Raw genomic sequence first — 22,828 nt, forward strand, 5'->3', positions numbered from 1 at the left:
TACCTCCTGGCCAACACTGAACTTGGAGAAAGCTCTTAACTCCTCTGCCCCAGACTGCTTTTGTATAGTGGCTGAATAAATGATGGCGCACATGCTAGGTTGCTTCACTTATGTCCAATTCTTTGCGACCTTACAGAGTGTAGCCTACCAGGCTTCACTGTCCATGGGATTCTCTGGGCAAGAATACTGGAGTGGGTTGCATAGTCCTCCTCCAGGAGATCTTCCCAACCCAGGGATCAAACCTGTGTCTCTTATATCTCCTGCATTGGGAGGCAAGTTCTTTACCACTAGGGCCACCTAGCAAGCCAAAAAAAAAAAAAAAGATTAAATCAACCTAATTAGCTAGAGTCTTCAATGTAACTCATATCTTATTATCCCAAGTCCAAAAGGAAGAGGCTCTGTCTGCTCATTTCATTTTTTAAATCTGAGGCCATTGGTAGTAACTTCCTTGGCAACACGGACCAGCCAATGATATTATGGGGACTAGTGAAATGTCATCATTTTGAGAACATAAGGGTTAGTTGATTTCAGGATCCTGAACCCCTATAATAACTTGGCATAATAATAGCTACTGAATATATTGTTGGATACCATTTCAAGCCATTTCTCTAGTTGGCAATTTGATCATGTTTGGGATATGATTACTCAGATGGAAAATTAGTTTTATCTTTTAAAATAGCCTATTTAATGACAATTCTACTTAGAGTCTTTGAAGGATTAAAAAAAAAAGTGACCATGAAACACAAACATTTGTTGCTGAGATCAATGGTGAGAAACCTCCCTGGTTCCATTTAGAAGGGTTTGATGATTGTCTTCAAAGTCCTTGGCAGCTCTAGGACAATAAACACTTTGAAGCCCAATGCTTTGTCATCCCCCTGCCTCAGGCCTGCCATTTCTGGCATAGATTAGCGGTGTTTGCTATTTCTTTCTTTCTTTCTCTGTTTCACAATGGAACAGTTTCCCCATAAAGATTGTCTTTCTCCCCTGTGAATACCAAGCTTTTCAAACAGCTTAGGCTATGGCCCTGAACTGTGTGGACAACTTCATTAATGAAAGATGTACTCCATGGGACCTCTGTTGCCACATTATAGAGTTTGTCTTAGAACACTGTGTCCCCCACATGACAATGATGCAGACAACACCACCACCATGATAGAATCACAGCTGCAAATTAACCCTAGCCTTGGGTGGCTTTTTCGATGCTCTTTTTCTAATAGTGTTTAAAACTTCCCTCAACACTTCCTCTGACTGTTTCCCAAGCAGAAATCAGTTTTTTTAAAAAGAAGATCCTTCATCATTTTTATTCAATCAGTTGACCTAGTATTTCCCCAAACGCTTTCGGATTTTATCTGCCAAGTCTCCTGCAGGAAAAGTACTTCTCTATTCCTCTAGTGAATTAATGGCATGGTAGGACTCCTAGGATGACAGACTTTTCTCAAAAGTGGACATGGTCAAGTGGGGCAATTAATTTTCTATTTCTAAGAAGTCTTGAAACAGCACTGTGATGCTTTGCTTGTAGATAAACAATTTGTCTTTTTTTTTTTTTAACTGTAGGCACTGATGACAAGAAAATTAAAGAACCCCTGAAAGGGTATAATGGTGAATTTCTATGGATCCTACCTTTTCATGGACCAAAGAAAGGAAAACATCAAAATTATTTTAAGATAAATGCAAAACAATAAATTCTTTTTAAGGAAGCTGACACTGCTTTGATACAGGAAGGAATTATTGTATTTCTCTCTTCCCTTCAGTTTGGACAACTTCTCAGACAACTGATTTCTGAGAAAGGATCAAACCTCTATGTGAAATGGATTTAGATGGTCCCTTTAAATAACGACATATTCTTTCTCTCTTTCTGCCCCAAATATATGTCTCTCTGTGTGTATTAGATATATAATATATATATTACAAATACATATGTGTTTTTATACATACACATATATACAAAATTATATAATTTTCTATAACTGACTTTTGTTCTCTTTGAGTTTCTTTTTCTTACTTATGATAATGTCCATAATGTTTAAACTGTCTGTTATAAATTTCATAATAGTGCTACTCATTTGTAGTTCAGTGGGATTTTACTCAGTTCCTAATATGCATTCATTATTAAATTTGGCGGGAAATGAAGACTAATGCCTGTGCTCATGTGTGTACACACACACATCACTGGGCCCGTAACAGAAAATACTTCTGACAAAAGGTTTCCTCCAGCAAAATATAAGCAGAAAAAAAAGAGAGAGAGAGAAATTAATAAATGCGAAGCAAAACTATAGCAATTCTCACTTTCCAACTTTAAAAAATTGGAACTTTCCCAGGTGGCACAGTGGTAAAGAATCTGCCTGCCAAGGCAGGAGATACAAGAGATACAGGTTCCATCCCTGGGTCCAAAAGATCCCTGGAGTAGGAAATGGCAACCCACTCCATTATTCTTGCCTGGAAAATTCCATGGACAGAGGAACCTGGAGGGCTACCATCCATGGGGTCACAAAGAGTCAGACACATCTGAGACTGAGCATTCACACACATGAATCTACATGAACTGGGTGTTTCTCTGGAGATAAGTAAACTGTCTGGCAGCTGTAAAGTATTTGCGTTTAAAAAAAAAATTATAAGTGTGTTCAACACTCAACCTCCATCAGCTTTCTTTCCCTTGGAACATAAGGAAGTTAACCAAAAAAAAGAAAAGAGAAAAAAAAAAAAAAACACTACAAGTATAAAACAGCAAGAAAAGATTAACCTGAGACTTAAATACAGATCTGGCTTGGAATCCTAGTTCGAATTAATGTTATTTAACCATGTCTCCGATTCATCTTTAAAAGCAGGGTCATCAATGTCTAGTGTTCTGGTTGGTTGAAATAATGAGGTGGGAACAGCAAGTAAGATGAAGCATAAAGTCATGCTTACTTGTATTGGTGTTCACAGAAGTTAGTTTCTCCATATAATCTCTAAGATGGGTGAAGCAAAAGGATCAATTCATTCAGGACTGTACTTGTGTGACTCTGAATGGGTCTTGTTGGTACCAGTCTGTTTCTTTCCTGTGTATGTAGTTCTTGAGAACTGGTAGTTCCATGCAATTCCAGATTTTCATCCAGAAAGGAAAGGAGGAAGAAAAAAGAGAAGGAAGAAGAAGGAGGGATGTAGGGAAGAAGGAAAGTTGGAGGGAGAGAAAGAGGAAATGTCTATCTCATGTTACTTACTACTACAAGAATTTTGCCATTGAGAAATGGGAAATTAGCAAAATGTATCTAATTTAAATATTGCTGGTCCAAGTACCTGCCTTGGTGGCTCAGATGGTAAAGAATCCACCTGCAATGTGGGAGACCTGGATTCAATCCCTGGGTTGGGAAGATCCCTTGGAGAAGGGAATGGCTACCCACTTCACTATTCTGGCCTGGAAAATTCCACAGACAGAGGAGCCTGGCAGGCTGCAGTCCAAGGAGTCACAAAGAGTCAGATATGACTGACCAACTTTCACTTTCACTTCACAAGTACCTGCAATCCATTACAAACCTCTGCCTGACACAGCAATATATATTCTTTTTCTATTTGAGCTCTCTTAGTTCAGTTTTTTTTCTCTCTCTCCCATGTGATCTATTTTTCTCATATTTTTCCAGATAATTATGGTAGAAACAAAATTGTCACCCAGCAAAAGACATGGCAATATGTGTGCAAGGTTGATCTTGGGAAATCAATAAGACAAAAAATAAAAATAAAAATAATAAATCCCAAACAGGTCTTTTTATTTAACATAAGGCCAAAGAAGCTATCAGGCGTTGCTGAATACTGTCCACTAACTGTACAAAATATTGACTGCATGCCTCGCAAACACCAAAATATCCGCTGGAATGCCATAGAAATAAATAACTTCTGCTATAAACACATGAAAACATATCAAACTGTTATCTCTTTAAACATATCGTAAATAAAAAAATTACCAGTACTTCTACACAATAAATATTAAGAAATCATTGACATAGTTGAAATGCACTCATATAAATTAACAACTTTAATTACATTAGCCAAACAGACATTGGTTAAAGAACTGCATGTAATATGCCAAAAAAAAAAGGATCAAAATAAAACAAACAAACAAACAAACAACACCAACCACAGAACATAAAAGGTTTTAAAACAAAACAGGCTTCAGATTATCTTGGCTTTCATAATTATATTTTTCTTTTAAAGAAAAATATCAACCCATTGTCAATGCACTGTTTCTCAAAGCATTTAAATAGAGGGTAAAGCCCATTGGAAATTAATACAGAAAAAATGATTCACTTTATGCATAAAAAATAAATAATAATATAGCTGAGACATGTGGTTTGCTTCTGCTCTTGAAGATGTGAACAGCTTCTAAGCATTCATTTTCTCTGACCCATACAACAGCTTCTCAGTGATAAAGGGTTTAATTTAAACATACACAGTGTCCACCCGCAAGACTTCTGCCCACATCTACAAGTTCCATTTATTGTGTAGGTTTTCAGGGTGACTAAGTTTTTCTCTATATTGAAAAGAGAAGTTTCCAAAAGGCCCACAGGAAATCATTTTTTCAAGTGGACACGATAATTTGAGTCTAAGCTTAATAGCACTAAGGCATTTGCCTTTTTTGATTTTAGAGTCACCTTGATGTTCAATCTCTTGAGGGTGACAAAAAAATTCACTTGGAGAAGGCAGGTACTCTCCTTAAAATCAGAGTATGGAATCAATCTTAAATAAGTATGAAACTGATTGGTCTTCAGAGACAAGAAAATCCCAACTCAGTGTTCTGGAATTCACCTTACTTTTTTTGGAAAAAAAAAGAAAAAGAAAAAGTCAATCAAATCTACAACATATTTAGGATTCTTAAAAATTATTTGGGAACACGTGCTTTTCAGATCTTTGAAGATTGGATGTGGGTAGACTTTTAAGAGCCTAGAAATGAGCCCTATAGAAAGAGCACAGATCAGATGAAGCTAAACTTGCTTTAGGAAAACAGATAGGGAAGACCCAGTCTGGTGGAATTTAAAAGCTTTTTCTTTTGACCTCACGCTGCTCCATGAACAGCATAGCTGTTTACAAAGTTGCAAAACTTCCAAGATGATCAAAGATAGTTGTAATTTATCATTCTATTTCAAGGCCATATACATTTAATAAAATATTTTAATTAAAGTTTGGAGATGTGTAATTTATTAAATGAAATCTTCCCATTAAAATATTGTCATATGTAATTTCATTTAGCTCTGCAGTATACTAATTACTGTGGTCACTTAGCAAACCCCATTGTACCCTCAACATATCCAAGATTTAAAGGCTTCAGTAGATGGCATACATATTTGAGATGAATGGGAGCCACAGACAGAGATCAGCTATTTTTTCAACCTCTTTTCGCTTTGTCTAGTGCCTGGGCCATCTCTGCCATTACACAGTGAACTAGGACTTGATTTCCCATACTATTTTCATAGGTTCCTCTATTAGTTCCAATGCCAAATAAGAAGCAGTTCAAAAGGCCCTCAAAGTTTTTCATGAAAATTTCATGACACTCAGCTGCCCAATTTCCTAGTCAATGGTTAAGGGTGAGGAAGTATCAATGTTGCATGCACTCCATCTCATACTTAATTAGAATCTATTCTTATGCACTCATGTGGGGTTTCCTGCACAACAAAGGATGAACCTCTAAACTGTAGTATGTACAGCCAGGTCACAACATTAAATCTGCCTACCTACAGCCTAGTAGATAGCAGATTGATTTGGTCTATTTCTCAAGAAGAGCTAAATCACCTTGGGAATGATTTCTCACCGATACTTTATTTTCCTACTATTAATGTTTTTAAAAAATCTACAAATTGGCATAGGGCTGAAAGCTTCAATATTTTACAGAATTCTAACAAACGTAATTTCCCCCATGAGATCTTTTTTCCCCCAACTTTCACAAATTTCAACAAATCAGTATAAGTAAGGCTCTGTATTTTAAAAAGCACATAAATGAATAAGTATGACCTAGGCAAGCTAAATATCATAGAATAAATCAGTAACAATTTAGCTTTAAGCATGTACTTTGATATTTATAAAACAAAGTGTTTTTTTTTCCTTTTCACATCTGAATCAATGCATACCAATTTATACATCAAGAATCTGGGCTGTAAATTAAAATATCAGGGATTTTTACTACTGCCCTCATTCCTGTCTCCCATTCCTTTTCTTACTCCCATGCTCTTAAACACCTTCCCCCAAATTATTTATCGTTTAACTAGTGACAGCAACGTTATTGAGTCCAGCTGCGCAGGTAATATTTCTCACAACCAGACCTTAATCATAAAAAAGCAAATTAAAAAATGCACCCACCTCTTTTATCCTGGCTTATGGTTAATTTTTTTTCCTGAAAAAGCTTCTGATTTAAGATTGATTCCAACAGATAATACATATGTTATCCAAATAATCAGCCTAGATGGAACACGAGTTTCCTGCTTTGTTTTCCCTGCAGGGAGTAAGTAACTTGTAGGATGGGGTTGGAGGACAAGAAAGAGGAGGGACTTGGATCCCTGTACATTAAAAGAGGGTCTTGCTGAATATTCACTGGAATTCCTAGGCTTTTCCCATCCAAATTTTTGAAATGTGCCCACCTAGTTCAGAGTAAAAGCAAAAACGATAGCCTATCCTTCTTAAAAATACTGTGTTTTGCACACAAACATTCATTGCCTTAAGAACATTTAAAAAATGACAGCCTGAAGTGCTTAAAATGTGTATGGACACGATGCGCCACATGTATACATACACACAGACATGCATGTGCCCGAGCACTGTATATATACACATACGAGCATGGAGCGTTCCATGAATCTGATTGAACTTGATATCCAACAGTGTACAACTACTGTACATCCAGTATGAAATGTCCTGTTTCATGGATGTATAAGGAGTCAAAAAAAAAAAAAAACCCAAACTTTTCAGGTCTTTCAAGCCTGAACACAATCCACCTTACTCAACCTTGAATCCCAACCCCTGACTCATTGATGGCGAATGATACCAACCACAGACAGACTGTTTAAAGGCTCACACAAATGTCTTTGGTGTATGTGTCTATTTTTTAAGGTACAAAATAATAATAATAATTATAATTATAATAATAAAAATAGCTATTTTGTGTGCTGTAGCAGTTCTTTTATAGCTCACATTAAGTGCAGCTCTGAACCCCACCCCACCCCCACCCAAAGAAAATACTTGTTAAATAAGGATTAGACAGGTCGAACACCATTGTAGTGCAAATAGTAAACGATAAAAAAAAAAACAACATTTACAAAATATAGAAATGTTTGGATCCAACAGATGGACAAACATATTCCTTTCAAGTATCTCTCCTTGAAGAAAATAAAAATTAATCAGGTTACTTCCAATACAAAAAAGTCTCTCTTTTTGTTCTCTCTCAGGTAAACAGTTTCAAACCTATTAGGTTGCATAGTTCTAAGATCATAAGCACCTTAACGAAATGTAACTTGGTATTCTTTTTTCCTTGATCTTTCATGCTTCCCATTCTTGTTCTCAATTTTTTTTTTCATGTTGGTTATTGTTTTGTTGCGGAAGTGGTGCAGAAAAAGAAGGTGTGACCACCTGCACACTAGTGTTCTTTTACCAGAATATGTGTATGTGTGTGTGTGTGGTGTGGAAATGCCTTTGTGTGTGTTCAATGTGTGTCTCTGTGTGTACGAGGTCTGGTGTGTGTTCATGTGTACGTGGTGGGCTGTGTGGTCTGTATGTGTGCATCTGTGTGTAGGGGTGTGTGTGTGTGGTGGGTATGTGTGTGTGTCTGCGAGGGGTGTGTGTGTCTTTGTGTGTGTGCATGGGCTGATATACACAGAGAGAGGGTCACACAGACATACCTTACGACCTGGGTTACTGGGTGGGAAAGTGCCTATAAATGGCCCTTTCAAACGCATGGCTTTCTAGATGCTATTTGGGTTGTGTCAGCCCACATTACTGCAGACCAGACAAGCTGACTTCGAGGCTCATACGGAAAGGGAACTGAAAAGGAGAGGATGATATTCCCGTTTGAGCAACTGCTGTCACCCCTCGGATGCTGGAGGAAGAAGTGAAGGGCACCCCACTCTCCCTCTCCCCCACAATTCCCATCTCCTTCACTGTTTCATCTCTGAGCCCTGGCTAGGGAGTTTCTCCACATCTTCCTTCATCTGCTTTAGGTTTTGCTTTTATTTTTTTTTTTAATTTCTTTTTGTTTTTTTTTCTAGTTGTTTCAGTCAGAAACCTTAAACATGTCTTCATGTCACCACTGTCTTCTCTGGACCATCTCGCTCCCATCCCCCCTGGGCTGGGCGCTCTATGAGCAACCACACTCCTCCACGATCATGTTCTGGATGTCCTTCTTGATGATGTTCTGCCCATCATCATAGTACAACATGGACATGGGTCTCAGCTTGGTGGGCACACAGCACGACTTGAGGTTGGCGAAGGGGCTGTGACCCCGCATGCGGTAGTGGTTGATGACCGTCGAGTGAAAGGAGAGGGATGAGCCCGACGTGCCTGCTATGTGGCTGGGGCACTCACCCTCACAGTAGTTGGCGTGGTAGCCCGAGGGAGCGATGATCCAGTCATTCCAGCCAATGTCCTTGAAACTAACAAAGAACTGTTTCTTACAGCAGATGTTGACCTTGCCGTCACACTCCAAGCCCCGCCGCCGGCGCCGGTGAGGGTGGTCTTCAGACTGGCGGGCCTGCAGCATGAGGAAAGGTCTGTGCGACTGCTCCTTCTCCTCGTCCCCTCCCGCCCCTCCTTCTCCATCCCTCTTCTTCCCTTCCCCCTCCTCTTCTTTCTTCTTCTTCTTGCCCAGGAGCACCAGGCTTGCACCGGTCTCCTGACACTGCTCACAGGCAATCCGTATGTCCAGGGAGCTCTTGCCCTGGTCCAGCAACCGCTGGATGCAGCTGGAGACGGGGAAGATGTGCCAGGTGCTCTTCCGAGCATCCACCACCTTCTCCGATATCAACATTTCACTCTTCTCCCCCTTCAAGCCCACTTCCTCAGCCTCCTCCCCTGCATCCAAGCTGCCCTGCAGGTGCTTCTGCTGTTGAAAGAGACGGATGGTGACTTTGCTCCGGGTCCTGTTGGCCTTGGGAACCTTCAGGAAGAGCCAGATTTCTGCGCGCTCCACCACGGACAGGTCACTGCCTTCTTTGGAAATCTCAAAGTGCAGCGTCTTCCTGGCTGTGCCTAAAGATGAAACACAGAACAAAAGAGAGCAGGGATACGTTAATATCAGGTTCAAGGCCACCTCCTAATTTCTGGCAAGCATGGCAGCCTCTGTTACAAATCATCTCTAACCAGGCTCTGCGAATGAAGGCCTATGTATCTGAAGAATGGTTTGGACATTGTTAAATGGCTGAAGAAAAATAGGATGCTGTGACATGTGAAAACTGCATGAAATTTAAATTGCAGTGCCCATGAATTTTTACTGGATCCCAGCTATGCTCATTTCTTTACAGGTTGTCTGTGGCTGCTTTGACTAGATTTTGGATTTGAATAGTCACGACAGAGTCCACTTGGCCCACAAAGCTTAAGAGACTTACTCTCTGGCCCTTTTCAGAGAAACTTCATCAACTCTTGCTCTAGAAAGAAGAGAAACTGGATCTGAGTGTGTCTGGGAGCCGGGGTCTGCTGACTAACTGCTTAACCTGAGTCTTACCTTTTATAAAATGGGAATAATATAGTGACATCTGGCCCATTATCTCATAGGTTTGGAAGGACCCAACAGGATAAGATAGACGAAGATATACTATAAGCTCTAGCAAGCTGTAGAGACACTATTATCCCTGAAACAAATATGCAAACACCCTGCTATGTAAGACTGCCTGTAGTGTCTGGTGGATCAGATGGTGAAAGAATCCACCTACAATGCAGGGGACCTGGATTCGATCCCTGGGTTGGGAAAATCCCCTGGAGGAGGGCTTGGCAACCGACTCCAGTATTCTTGCTTGGAGAATCCCCATGGACAGAGAAGCCTGGTGGGCTACAGTCCACGGGGTCTCAAACAGTTGGACACGACTGGCCAACTGAGCACACACAGCACTTCCTGGCGTGTCCCCACGGGGCTTGCCTCCTCCTCCGCAGCCACAACCTGCTCCACGCCCCACCATTCCTTTCCTGGGTCACTGCAACAGCCATTTCTCTTAGGCACAAGCTGTCAGGCCAGCAGGGAGTCAGGCCCCTCTCCCATCATTTCTCCATTAAGCAGGTAAAGGGATCTTTCCCAGAGGTGGACTCATTCCCATCACTTGTTCCGTCCAGTCCTGCACTGAGCTCCTGCTGTCCTCATTATAAGACAGAAACTGCAGGGAACTCTGGGCTGTACCTGAGCTGCTCCCACCTTCCGGCTCAGGTCTCTCCCAGCACCCCATCTCTGTGGTCCAGCCTCACAGCATGAACATCTCACAAACCTCTCATCTCCAGGCACTGACAGTTACTGTTTTTCTACCTAGAAGACCCTTGCTCCCCAAACACCATCCACAGTGACTGCCCTTAATAAAGCTTTGACTTTTAGATGGGATGACTCCTCTTCCCCTAGAAGTGATGCCTCTTCCCCACCTCCACCCCCACTCTCCTGCCAGTCCAACTTAGGACACCCCAGGTCTGAGGTCCTCTCTATCTCGTTTACTGTCATAGCCCAGGATTTAGAAGGAAGTAGTCAATTACTTGCTTCTTTATTAACAAATGGAGGCACCCTTAGCACCAAACTAGAAGAGATCGACCTCCTACCCTTGTATCCCTTAGTTTTGCCTCCTTCCTTTAGCAGTTTGGAGGTTTAGTCACTAAGCTGTGTTCGACTCTCGTGATCCCATGGACTATAGCCCACCAGGTTCCTCTGTCCATGGAATTTGCCAGGCAAGAATACTGGAGTGGATTGCATTTCCTTCTCCAGGGCATCTTCCCAACTCAGGGATCAAACCTACATTTCCTGCATTGCAGGCAGATTCTTGACTGCTGAGCCACCATTCAAGGTGGCTCATTCCTTCCATTCAAGGAAGCCCTTGAATGCTGCTTAGAGAGTCCAAATATAGCAACAGCTGTTAATAAGAGAGGAGACCCCTACATTGGCAGAGTGGTTGAATGCAGGAACCACTCAGTTCTTGCCTAATTCTAAAGTGAGAAAAAGTCATTCATTTCCTTCTCTTACTACAAGCCCCTATATTCCTGCAACAACATTTACTGTAAGAAGCGGGTGTCCACACTAGAATTCTTTGACTGATCAAAGTGAGGTCCCCTCACTTCCCCTGCTACCACCTGGTGGTATCTGAAACAAGTTCTCTTTTCTCAACTGCCGCCTGTGTGTACCTGGCTCCAACTGCTCAAGTACATGCATCCGGAGGAGCACAAATCTGAGAACCATCTGAAAGTTCCTCTTAGAACGCGCAGCTCCCTAGGGGGTCTCCCTGCCTGGATTTCTATAGCTAACGGAAATCCAGCCATACTTATCACTCTCAGCCCTGAGATGTTTACGGTACTATAAATTTTAGGCACGGTTTCAAGTTCTCTGCAGCAGAAAGGCTATTCTGTGCAGGGAGAGCTGTGGATTCTGTTCTTAATTTAACAGTGTGATACTGCTAGTGGTAAATTCACTGAGGCCGGGGCCCCAGCAGGGCTGCATGCATATAGGAAAGGTTCTCTGGTTTCCCTGTACAAACTTGAAAGGACATTGGCTCTGACGGTGCTGCTGGTGGTGGTGGTGAGCAGCATTCCTTTGCCTCCGACCTCGCATCTCTGGCAGGAGTTGAAATGAATCATGAAGTTAGGTTTATGATTAGATCACCAGAGCGGGGAACAGTTAGAGGAGTAAACTGTCATTTTTAAGGAAGCGAGAGGACATTTTTTTTTTTTTCAAAACAGGAATCCAGTACTCTCCTTTGCTAAAAATTGGTGGGGCTTGGGGGGGGGGGGGGGTGGTTGTTACTGTTTATCTTTTAAGAAAGCCAAAGAGAGGAGACCACAAAGCAGAGCTTCATCACTTAACTCTAAAAAGATCATCAGCTGTGGATTCTGAGTTGTAGAGTCCTCGAGAGACAAGAGGGAAAGGCAGCTGGAAGCTGCCCTAGGCTCCGTGAAAAGGCGTGGAGGAGCCCGTGGTCTCCCCCAGTGTGGGCACAGCCGCCCTGCCCCACAGAGAATGCTAACAAGCTCCCTGCTGCTCTCCCTTCTGCCTCCACGCAGGCCAACTTCTGAAACCTTAAACCGCACAGGGTGCCACTCCAAAGACAGAGATCTAGAAGCTGCTAAGTTAGAGGAGCCAGCGGGCACAAGGTTCTGATTTGCTTTTCTAGGAAAGAGTGTGAAATGGGAGAGTCTGACTGTCCCCAGGCTGGGAGGGCTCATTTCCACAGGCTCAATTTCCACAGGCTCAATCATTTCTCAACCAGCAGGGGAGAAGGGGCTGAGGGTGAAGGTAGATGGTCCCCGGTAAAGAGAGGGTCCAGGTGGCAGTGCAGACCCACCCACATTGGACTTTCCTTGAATAAAATCCAGAGAAGTCTACAGATGCTGGGAAGAGGTGGTGAGATGCTCACTGGCTGACTTGTACCAGTGGCACCACATGTAAATTGCCTCCAGAGGGTCAGCGAGCCGAGGCCCCTTGCTTCCAGGAACAGCCTACAGGGCAGCCCCTCATTTCTCAAGAGTTGGTTTCTGATGCACAATATAGCCCCACCCCTTCTCCACAGGCAGCTCTACTTGGAAGCAAATGATTTAGTGTTCCTGAGAGAGGATTGTACAAAGAGAGTACTCATTAGAGGGGACTCAATCTGTCAGGTGCTGTTATATTAGGATCAGAGAGTCATCATAAAATGACTTTCATCCTGGTCCTGGCTGATAATTAACTGCATGGCATTGCCTGCGTACTGGGAAGAGGCGCAGTGCTGAAATATGCATCGGTTTAATGATCTGAGCAGAAAGACTCGGTTCCCTGTATTTGCCTCCATTGCCTGCGTGCTGGATCTCTCCCCCAGATTTCTGACATTTGGATTTTCCCCTACTAATTGACATGCCTGTCGCTTCCTTCTCCTGGTGTCCATTTCTGGAACTGCTATTTGTATATTGTGTGATATTTTATCAGGGAAAAAAAATAAAACTGAGATCCAATTTCACGAAAATGCCGTGGCCATAATGCTCATGAGAACAGGGGGAAGAGAGAGATTCAAGGCTTCCTAATGTCTACCTTATATGCAGGTACATTTTCAAAGTTCTATTATATTCTGACTTATTAAGCAGTGCATTTACTTTTTCTTTTACATCTAGCTTTCATTGCAGAAGTGGAGGGGGCACAGAATGAGAGAGCTAGGCGCTGGATGGAATTCATATTTACCAGGGCTGTAGGTTTCAAAAAGATATAACAACCCTCAAATTTCTTAGGCATGAAAAATATAAGTAGTCACTTGATTACATTTGCTTTATCTGTGTTTTATCGGAGACAGATGGCTATACTGCAATGATGCTTTCAGGATGCTCCAATCCTCAAATCTCCATGCACAGCAATTCGAAAAATGGAAGGAGTTTGCCTAAGGCTGCGGTGTTTAGGATCAATTACTAGTCAGTTTCAGGCTTGACTTAAATATCTCCTGCTATAAAATCTTGGAATGAAAATCTTCCCATAGTGCTTTGGGGTACAGCATTCGTTTATACAGGTGTGCGCCGGGTTCCTACACTGTTACCTACCTAACTAGATATAGCTGCTGGCTTTGCTAACCTTTCATTACCTACTCTATGATAATATTCTTTTCATCCTCTGCGCTATTTTTTCCCTCCCGAGGCTTGTGAGCAACGCTTGTATCACAGCCTGCTCTGCCTGAGTAATTCACCAAGAAGTCCCACGCAAACCCATGTGGGTGATAATATTTCATCACTTAAACCTCTCGAGTTTGGTGGACACATACCAAAGGGAGGAAAAAAAAAAGTGTCTAAAAATGGGTAGGAGAGATGATTACTGCACCTTGTAGGGAACACCTCAGAAATGTTTCCGAGTGGGAGGCATTGAATGGAGGAATGAGTTTGGAAACCTGCAAGTGAAAATACCTGAAAGCACATTTTCCTTTGCTTTGATGCTTTCAGAATTTTTCAAATGTTTTCATAACTCACTCACAGATATAGGCAGGCATGCCAAGGGTTAAGCAGCCAAGTTCCTGGTTCTTCCCCCTCCCCAACACTAGGATACAAAATGCTGCTCATTCCCCACCCAACCCCACCAGCAGGTTCATGGATCCAGGAGCAACTCCGATGAAATAAACGATACTAACATGCAGTGTTTCATTTTTGATACGTTTTGTTCTCCTCACCAGGGTCCTACTTAAAGTATGCTGCCCTTCTCCATGTGAGTAATAATTAAGTCTCTAATGTTAATGTAAAGAGCCTTGTTGTTTATGGAGGAGTTAAACTCACCACGTGGGGGTGGGGGGGCTCGCTGTAATATACAGCTGTTACTTTCATTTTCCATTCTTCGCCAGAGTTTCCCTGTGCCTAGACATGGTACAGTCACTGATGGGAGAATATAGCATGTGTGCTCCCTGAAGCACTAATTTTGCATCTGGACTGTTTCCAGGGATTTCTGCTAAAAGCAGCAAGTGAGGCCTTGAAGGTTATGCCTCCTTTAACCTGCAGGAGAGGGTCTTGCCAAAGCAGAACTTTAGTTATAAATTATCTTGATTTTTTTTTTTAGACTTACTATCTTTTCTTAGGATCTGCTATTGAATTGTAAATGCTCGGCCACATTCCTGCATCTTTCATTTAAATAGCAATTAAAAAAAGGTTAAATATTTAGGGAGAAAGGGATTTTAGATGCCTAAAAGGAGAAAAAATTTCTGAAGGTTCAACCCTCGGACTTTCAGAGCCTTCTTCCAAAGTTCCTGAGAACTTTTACACTTTGGGTTTTGGAGCTAGGAACCAGTCTGGTATAAAGCATTCTGAACTACAAGAGATTGTGCCTGAGTACACTTTAGCAGAAGAGGGACCAAGAGAAACACGTATTTTTACGCAAAGTGCCTGGGAAGGTATGATTCTGGGTTTTCCAAATACGAAAACTGAATTTCTACCCTGATCCTCCCCTACACCCACTCCAATACACCTCCTCCTCTGGCCCAAACCACTAATCCATCTCTTTACACATCTTTTCTCCACCATTTCTCTCTACACTCTCAGTGCAAGAAACAAACGCATCCTCCAAAGCCTTACGTGCTGTTCCCACAAGGCATAAATAAATAGACTTTCTCCTCCCTGTCTGAAGTCACTTGTCCTTTGTCGCTGGTGAAAACTGCTGATAAAACAGGCCCACTAGGCAACCACATCAGGGGAGACGGAGACGGAAGAAGTTTTTTGTCAAAGCTCAGGCAGCCGTATTAGGGAGAGACGTGTGAGCAAATCAGGATTGCTGATGATTCACGGTCACATTTCTCCCCGCTCCGCTTTGTTTGCTTCTGAAATTTATCATTCCTCTGTCTTCCATAGAGCTGTGGAATGTCCATACGTATCACTACAATTCCTATTTCCGTACCGTCTGTCTCATGTAATATGTTACAGGTAGTCATGTTCCTCTCAACCCATAAAATCCTAACTTATCCTGCAGGATGAAAGGAAGGAGGGCGGGGCGGGGAGGGCGGATTGTTAATCAGCAAGATTAAGGCGATGCAGGCTGGGGCTTCCAGTAGGTGAAATTGTTTCCCTGGAAGACTAACTGGTAAGGAGCAAAAGTCTTTGGAATGCGCCCTCTTGTGGCCGATTATTTCCATTATTCAGAGAAGAGCGTGTATAACCCCTGTGAGGGTGAATTCCCAGCAAGTTCAGAAGATGGGCATGGGGTAGTGGGAGTCACGTCCACCTTGAGATGACTTTCCTGGGGTGGAGGAAAACAGTCATCCTAGCAAGCCACCCTTAGACCTCTGTCTGGGAACCTTTATGTATGTACATTTTAACTCAAATCTTCCGTTAGCTAGAATGTTCCAAGGAAGGAAATGTATGTGTTGCTTTCAACAACACCTGGGCTGTGGGCGTATTTTCTATTTCTTGGGCTTGATTTGTCTTTCTTCCCCTATACTTTCTTCAGTAAGTGCTATCAATTGCTAACCTCATTACCAGAATCGGCATGATACTCAAGGATATATCATTATCCTCCTTTGACTGGCTTTTGTCACAAATCATAAAAAGAGAAAATAGAGAAGTCAAGAAGACCACTAATTTGGCCTCAGTGATAATTATGGTGAGAGTTGGCTTGACTCTACCCATCTCTTCCTCCTGTTCCTTAAAGTGTTAAACAACAGAGGATTCTGTTGCCAGCCTTGCAAAAAATGCAGTCACCTTGGTTAGCAATCTGGGGTTACAGATATAAAAAGAAAATCATTGTTGTTTGTGAGAATACATTTCAGAGAAGCTGAGGGCAATGCTTTAGCGCTTAGTCAACAGCAACTCGTGTCAGCTTTACCAAGGTGGGGTGCTTTCCACCTGAACACAAGGGACAGACTCAGTTCAAAAAGTTCCTGGCACCTGAGTGCGAGTCCTTCAACTGTGGTGGCCATGTCTTGGCCTTCTTCAAGTGTCATAATGAGTAAAGGTAACAATAAACATGATTCCTCAACTGAGGAATTCCTCAACTGAGGAATCATGAGGCTGAAGAATGCATGTATGGTGAGCATTTGTGACATGCATGCAGATGACACTGAATTCTATGCTGTACAGAATGGTATCTAGAGAAAAAAAAAACTGAATGCCCTTTGCTATTCTTAAAAATCTTGATGTTTGACATCATTTTAGAATTACTAAGGTTGAATTATTCCAAAAGCAACAAGACATTTTCATATATTCACGACAATTGTTCTGATGATAAATCTCTCTTCTGGGTTAGCAAAGGAGCAGCAAAATACTCACATAGTACTTACTCTACTCGGAGAGTAGATTGTCCATAGAGCAATCATTTTCGTGAAATTATACTAAGTCGACTTAAAGTTGATGCATGAGACTTCTCAAATGAGAAAAATGAGCAAGTGTCAAAAACCTTTTCTAAGCAGCCAGCAACTTGCCCAAAGTCAAGCTGTAAACTCAACCCGGAGGAGTTTTCCATTATAGACCTTAAACTGTAGTCAACACGTGAGTTAAATGAATCCACCTTTTCAAAAAGTAGCTCAATTTCTTTCAAACCAAATAGGGGCCAGAAAAGGTTTTTTGAAAAATGACGAGATTTCATATAATTGACAAAAAAGATTGGCACTGAGATGAAGGCCATAAGTAAGAAAGAAGGCAAAAATTCAAATTCTTTTCCCTGCAAAATCTCTCAATGCCAAAGGAGTGTTTTGCTTTACAAGTTGGAGAAGTCAGGAATTGGGTGCATCAGGTGTGCAGTTAAAAGTGGCCAGAGGCATATGTCTGCTTAGTCATATGATGTGGGTAAAGCCAATTGAGGAAGAGCTGCAATTAAGGCCATTCTGTGTGGCAATTAGTATATAAAAACATATACAGGGTCCCTATTGTGGCAGAAGAAGGAGCAGCACCTATACCACTGGAATCCATTTCCCCGCTCAGGACCTCAGAAAATGTTAAGAAAAATTGGGTGGCAGCTCAAAAAGACTCCAACCTGCCTCTTTCCCTCAGTAAGCTTCACAAGATAAAGTCAAAAGTCCTTTGGGACTGCATGGAAAAAGAGCTTTAAGGGAAGAAAGTCAGACCTTCTTGAAAAGAAAGAAGCTTCTGGTGAGAGAGCTAAACTGCCCACGGGACACCAGAGCTTTTCCTAGGAGGGGGAACCAGCAAGTCAGCAGGCTATCTGCTCCACCCCCACCCCACCCCACCCCCCAGAAGGATGCCCTGGTCTCACATGGTTTTCTTGAAAATATACCATCTGAGTCAACAGGTTTTCAGGATTGGAAATTCTGAGTGTTGCCTTAATTGTTTATACTGCTGCGGCAAACTTTTAAACAGCAATGCTGGGAGTCCCGGCACATACTTTACTGGCCATATGCTCTACCAAACAAAACAATGGCATTCCTTTCAAATGGATTTGGCAAGGGATGCAATTCTTTAGCCTGGCATTACCATGAAAGTAACATGAAATTAACACATCTGTGTGTGCCCAGGCGCAGCACGCTCAGGCTTGTAGACAGGCAAAAGGATCTGGGTCACATAACTGTAAAAATAACCTGACCCCGGGTCTCCAGCAGGCCCTTTTGACAGGTATTGTTTTCTTCAGCAACAGGTTAGCATGGTCCTGAGCCAACGATTAGAATCTATTTATTAAAGTTCTTCCTCTTAAGGATTGAGTGGGAGTTCAGTGTAGTATCTGAGAGCACTTTGTCAAGGTTGCATTCCTTGGCAGAGAGCTCTTAGTAACTTTACAGAGAACAAAACTCTTTTTTTTTTTTTAGTTCAGAGAGCAAAAGTCAGTGTTCCAAAAGTGACTGATGGTTCAATGTCATCTGTTCCCTAGCCCACCCCACCCCCTAAAGTCGTTCATCACTAGAATGTGATGCTTGTGTCTTTAGAGGCAGAGTTTCTAAAGGTAAAAATGACTGTCACTAATATGCCCTGCTTCTCGATGTGGCCCCTGATTGGACTTTTAAAGAAAAAGGGATGTTTTTAAGACAATGACTTCATCTGGGCCATGCCATCCCGATCCTGCGCTTGCCGCCATCCCCCCACCCACCCCACCCACCCCACCCACCGCCAGCAAAAACTTTAGATGGGGTCCGGAAGCCTCCGGGCTTCCCCCCAGCACCAGAAAATGCCCCGACTTTCCTCCGGCTCCTCTGATCTAGTTCCCCGGGCAGGCAGAGCGAGGGATCCTCTCTCAGACTACCTTCCTGCTTCACATTGGGCCGAGGGCTTCTCCGGGACGACCGGCTGAGTTGAGCAAGTGTAAGCTAGCCATCTCCTGCCAGGGCTCTGCCCAGGACCTCAGCACCCCAGTCTGGGAGGTCCTCTCCCCCCCTCCCTAACCCCCTGCCCTCGCCGTGGTCCACCCGCTACCGTCCCCTAATAACTCATGACCTTCCCAGGCAGGGTGCAGCTGGAGGGCAAGAAGTTCCGCCGCCGAGGACTGTCAGAGCAGTGTGCCCCCCCCCCCACCCCCACCCCCGGGCAGGCACCCACCTGATTCCGCGAACGTGATGATCTCCGAGGTCTGCTCCATAAGTTCATTCATTTCTGCCCTCCGTCCGATGTCGTCCTCTATCTCCACGTACCCGTTCTCCCCCACTTTTCCCACATGAAGCTTTCTGATCGCGTTCAGAAGCGCCGCCTTGGGTACCGGCTGGGTGACATCGGGTCTCTTCTTCAAGTGCAGCATGTTTAAAATGTGCTTCTTGACGGCCTCCACCATCTCCGGCTGAGAGTTGGGTACATCCTTTGGGAGGGTGGCCAGCGCGCAGGACGGGCAGTCTGGGGCCGCGCTGTGCCCCTCGGATCCCGGGGTGGGGGAACTCCTCACTATAATCCAGCAACTCGCCAACAAAAATCCTCTCAGCCAGAGCAAGGGCATCCTGGCAGCGAAAGTTGTTGTCTTGCCCTTTTAAAAGGCTCTGCTTTTCCACCCCCCTCACGCACAGGGTTCTTTTTTTTTTTTTTTTTTTTTGGTTTTTTTTTTTTTTTTTTTTTTTCTTTTTTTTTTTTTTTTTTTTTTTCCTTTCTCCTCTTCAGTCAATTCTCTGGAACAAGAACAAAAAGTTTTCTGTGAAGTTTTGTTTGCAGGTTCCCTCTCTGAATGCAGTCGGTGCCGTAGGTTTGTGGCTGTCAGGGAGGAGAGTTCTGACTGTCTCCGGGAGTAAGGAGAGGGAGGGAAGGAGGGAAGGAGGGAGGGAGGGAGAGACAGGGTGGGGGGGGAGAGAGACAGAGAGAGGACGGGAGGGAAAGAGAGACAGGGAGACAGAAGAGAGAGGGAGAGAAGGGGAGAGGGAGGGAGGGAGAGAGGGAGAGAGAGAGGGGGGGGAGAGAGACAGGGAGACAGAGCGATTGGCCCTAAGTGAGTGAGTGAATGGGAGAGGGAGGGAGTTTGTCTGTGAGTAAAGGCTGTGATTAGGAAGGGGAGGGACAACTCTTTCTGACAGGCTGCCTGCCTTCTGCTCCCTTACACACACACCTCTCTGCAAATATCACCATTCTCTGGAGTTCTACTTTCCCTTCCGAAGGAAATTCTCCTGACTCGGTTCTGCTACTTCTTCACTTCTCCCCCCACCCTGTTTCTTTCTCTGCCCGGTCCTCTTGCTTCACCTTCTTCCTCTTTTGGAGGGACAAGCAAAGCCTGTCTCCATCAACACGGAGGACCAGACTGAAACAGCCTGCCCCAGCACCCCTCTACCCTGCCTGGCCACTGCCTGGAAGGTGGGGCTCAGGGTGCCCAGAGGCGGGCAGGCAGGTGGTGAAGGTCAAGAAGAGGGGCCACTGTGTCACTTCCGGCCGGAGGGAATCCTGCAGACCGTCCTTTCCCCCATTCATTCATATTTCAATGTTCAGGGCCGTCAACACTGGCAGGCGATCAGAGGGGAGTGCAAATAGAACTTTTGTTTGGGGTCATATAATACACTCTACTTTTTCCAACTGCAAAAGGCAGCAGGTCCACAGGCAGGCAGGGGGTTACACGCTTGTGTCATGTGAAGTGAAGCTCTGGCCCCTGTCTTTTGCCGCCACCCCTCCTGCCCGGCACACACACTCACAGATGACAGCTCACCACCACTGGCTCTGAATTCACAGGAAAAATGCAGAATTCCACTGGCCTTCCCCACATTAATTTATACAAATAGTGAGCTCCTATGACTTGAATAACTGGTCCTAGCAGGGGAAGAATCTCTAAAATATACTGGTAAATAATTTTCTCTGTCATGGGGCAGTTTGTTCAGCCTGCTCCCTATCCGCATCCCGGACCAGTCAACAGACTTGCTTCTTTTTCTCTCAAAGGAACAGCACAGATGAAATCATCATGGATTTCAGTGTTCACAGAAAAAGAAAAATGTGAATTTTTAAACAATGCCTCTCTGAGTTTTTTTTATTCTCCTCCCCCCGCCCCCTCCTTTTTTTCATTTTTCTGTCTTATTGCTTTTATCTGCAGAAGTATCTTTAAGAGGTCCATCTGTTAAAGCTTTCCTTCCCTCTCAGTTGCTTCCCCACACATAAGCAAGCCCTCTCAGTTTCTGTAGATACAGTCAGCTTATATCTGACACCTAGTGTGTTCAGAGCATTATAGTCAAGCAATGCACTTTGGTTGGGAAAAGTTAATAAATAACATTACTAGAAGCATAAGAACTGAGGGTGAGGGGAGGAGGGTGAGACCAGTGTGATACTAAGTTAAAATTACAGTTTGCATAGGTAACAAAGCTTTTCTGAATTGGATACCCCGTCCCCCTTTTCTAAGGCATCTGCCTGTGAGGTTTTCTCTGTGACGAGCCACCTTTAGGATTTTTACTTCCAGGAACATCAGTTACCCTGCTATTACTCTTCAGAGTTTGTCAACATTCCTTGAAGAGTCTAATTTGTTCCTAGTGGGGGATGGTGAAAGAGAATGGTGAAAGGGTGGCACTTGTGTTAATAATTGCTTAATAAAATATCTTTGAAACTGAAGATTTATAACATAATCTACCTATTTGGCGTCCCATATGCAGTACCCAAAGCATTTTGCAGTCCAATTAAGTTTTACAAGAGAGGTTGAAATAGATCTCAAAGTTTAATGACTCCAAACAACTTGAGAGTCCCAATACCTGCATTGAGATAAATGTAACTCATCATCAGGACCCTCTCTGTATATGAGTTTGTGTGTATTCCCTGAATTTACTATTTTGAACGTAACTTAAAAATTCGCTTTCTCTTTGACACAAGTCCTTGCCTAGAGATGCTGAATTGGGCTGTAGAAACACATAATCTATCTGCATGCTCTGCTGCTAAAAACACTATTCACTTGCTTGAACACATAAAAAGGTACAGATCACAATCTGCATGGAAGTGCCAAGAAGTTGTAAAAGTCCTGCTCACCATCCTGCCTAGGAACGTGGAAAGAGCTCAGAAGTAAGTTAAAAAGCATTACCTTTCCGGTCCTCTCTTTCACCAGCAGACTCTTGTCTCGTGTGGTAAGAGCTGTCCGGGTTCCTCTTCATGGTATTGGCACTGAGGAGTTTTATACTGTACTACTTATTTGTACAGTCACACATTGGTACCAGTCAAGCCGAGGAGGGCTGGGGCTTTGTTTGGGATTGGTTAGAATCAGCATGACATCAGCAGATGACTGGTTTTTCCAGTGTGAGACATATTTCATAACTCATTATCTAATGGAAAGCCTTTCTTGGCTTCAGTAACACTACTGGGTGATCAGTGAGCCAGTGAAATGTCTGACTGACTGGACTCCCCTTTAGAAGAATCCTGGAATCCAACAACTCTGTCTCACTGAGGGTCCAACTTTCAACTTTTCTTTGACCAATTGAGCACACACTTCTTATATTCAGGCTCAGTTTTATATCTTCACAGAAAGCATCTCTTACTTCATGAAGTTGCCTCTATTTACAAAGTATTTTATTGTTTCTTACAGGGAAGAAAGTTCACAGTGCTCTTCCTAGAGATTCTGATTTTACTTTCTTAAATAAGATATTCCAGGGAGGAAAAAAATAAGAAAATATGTATACCTATATGGGATGATTGCCTCTCCCCTGATTTACAGCATTATTTAACATCTTGAAAAACTTAATTTTTAAAAATAAGATGTTTTATTGAGAAAAAGCCAAGGGAAATATGTATCCCTATGGGATGATGTTCTTCCCTCTTCTGACTTACACTATTATTTTACATCTTGAAATTGAATACCTGCTTTATAAATCATTTATCACCGAGAACTTTGGAAATA

At 43.1% G+C, this 22,828-nt stretch overlaps 1 protein-coding gene across 1 annotated transcript; it reads right to left on the reverse strand.

Moving 5' to 3' along the window:
* Positions 1-3,722: 3,722 nt before the first annotated feature.
* INHBA (inhibin subunit beta A) lies at positions 3,723-22,185 on the reverse strand. Its single transcript, XM_020910227.2, has 3 exons — positions 22,019-22,185; positions 19,099-19,652; positions 3,723-9,201 (listed from the first exon to the last, which is right to left on the reverse strand). The coding sequence occupies exons 2-3, from the start codon at positions 19,484-19,486 to the stop codon at positions 8,312-8,314; spliced, it is 1,278 nt and encodes a 425-aa protein (XP_020765886.1). The 5' UTR covers positions 19,487-19,652; positions 22,019-22,185; the 3' UTR covers positions 3,723-8,311.
* Positions 22,186-22,828: the final 643 nt, after the last annotated feature.

The sequence above is a fragment of the Odocoileus virginianus genome, chromosome 1 (assembly GCF_023699985.2).
Source record: "Odocoileus virginianus isolate 20LAN1187 ecotype Illinois chromosome 1, Ovbor_1.2, whole genome shotgun sequence".
NCBI classification, from domain to species: domain Eukaryota; kingdom Metazoa; phylum Chordata; class Mammalia; order Artiodactyla; family Cervidae; genus Odocoileus; species Odocoileus virginianus.

What these genes read in the sequence shown, in the direction of transcription:
- INHBA (XM_020910227.2), bottom strand. Translation starts at nt 19,486, where the DNA reads ATGCCCTTGCTCTGGCTGAGAGGATTTTTGTTGGCGAGTTGCTGGATT. An exon ending in CATCACGTTCGCGGAATCAG is followed by an intron (nt 9,202 to 19,098) that starts GTGGGTGCCTGC and finishes TTTCATCTTTAG; the next exon opens with GCACAGCCAGGAAGACGCTG.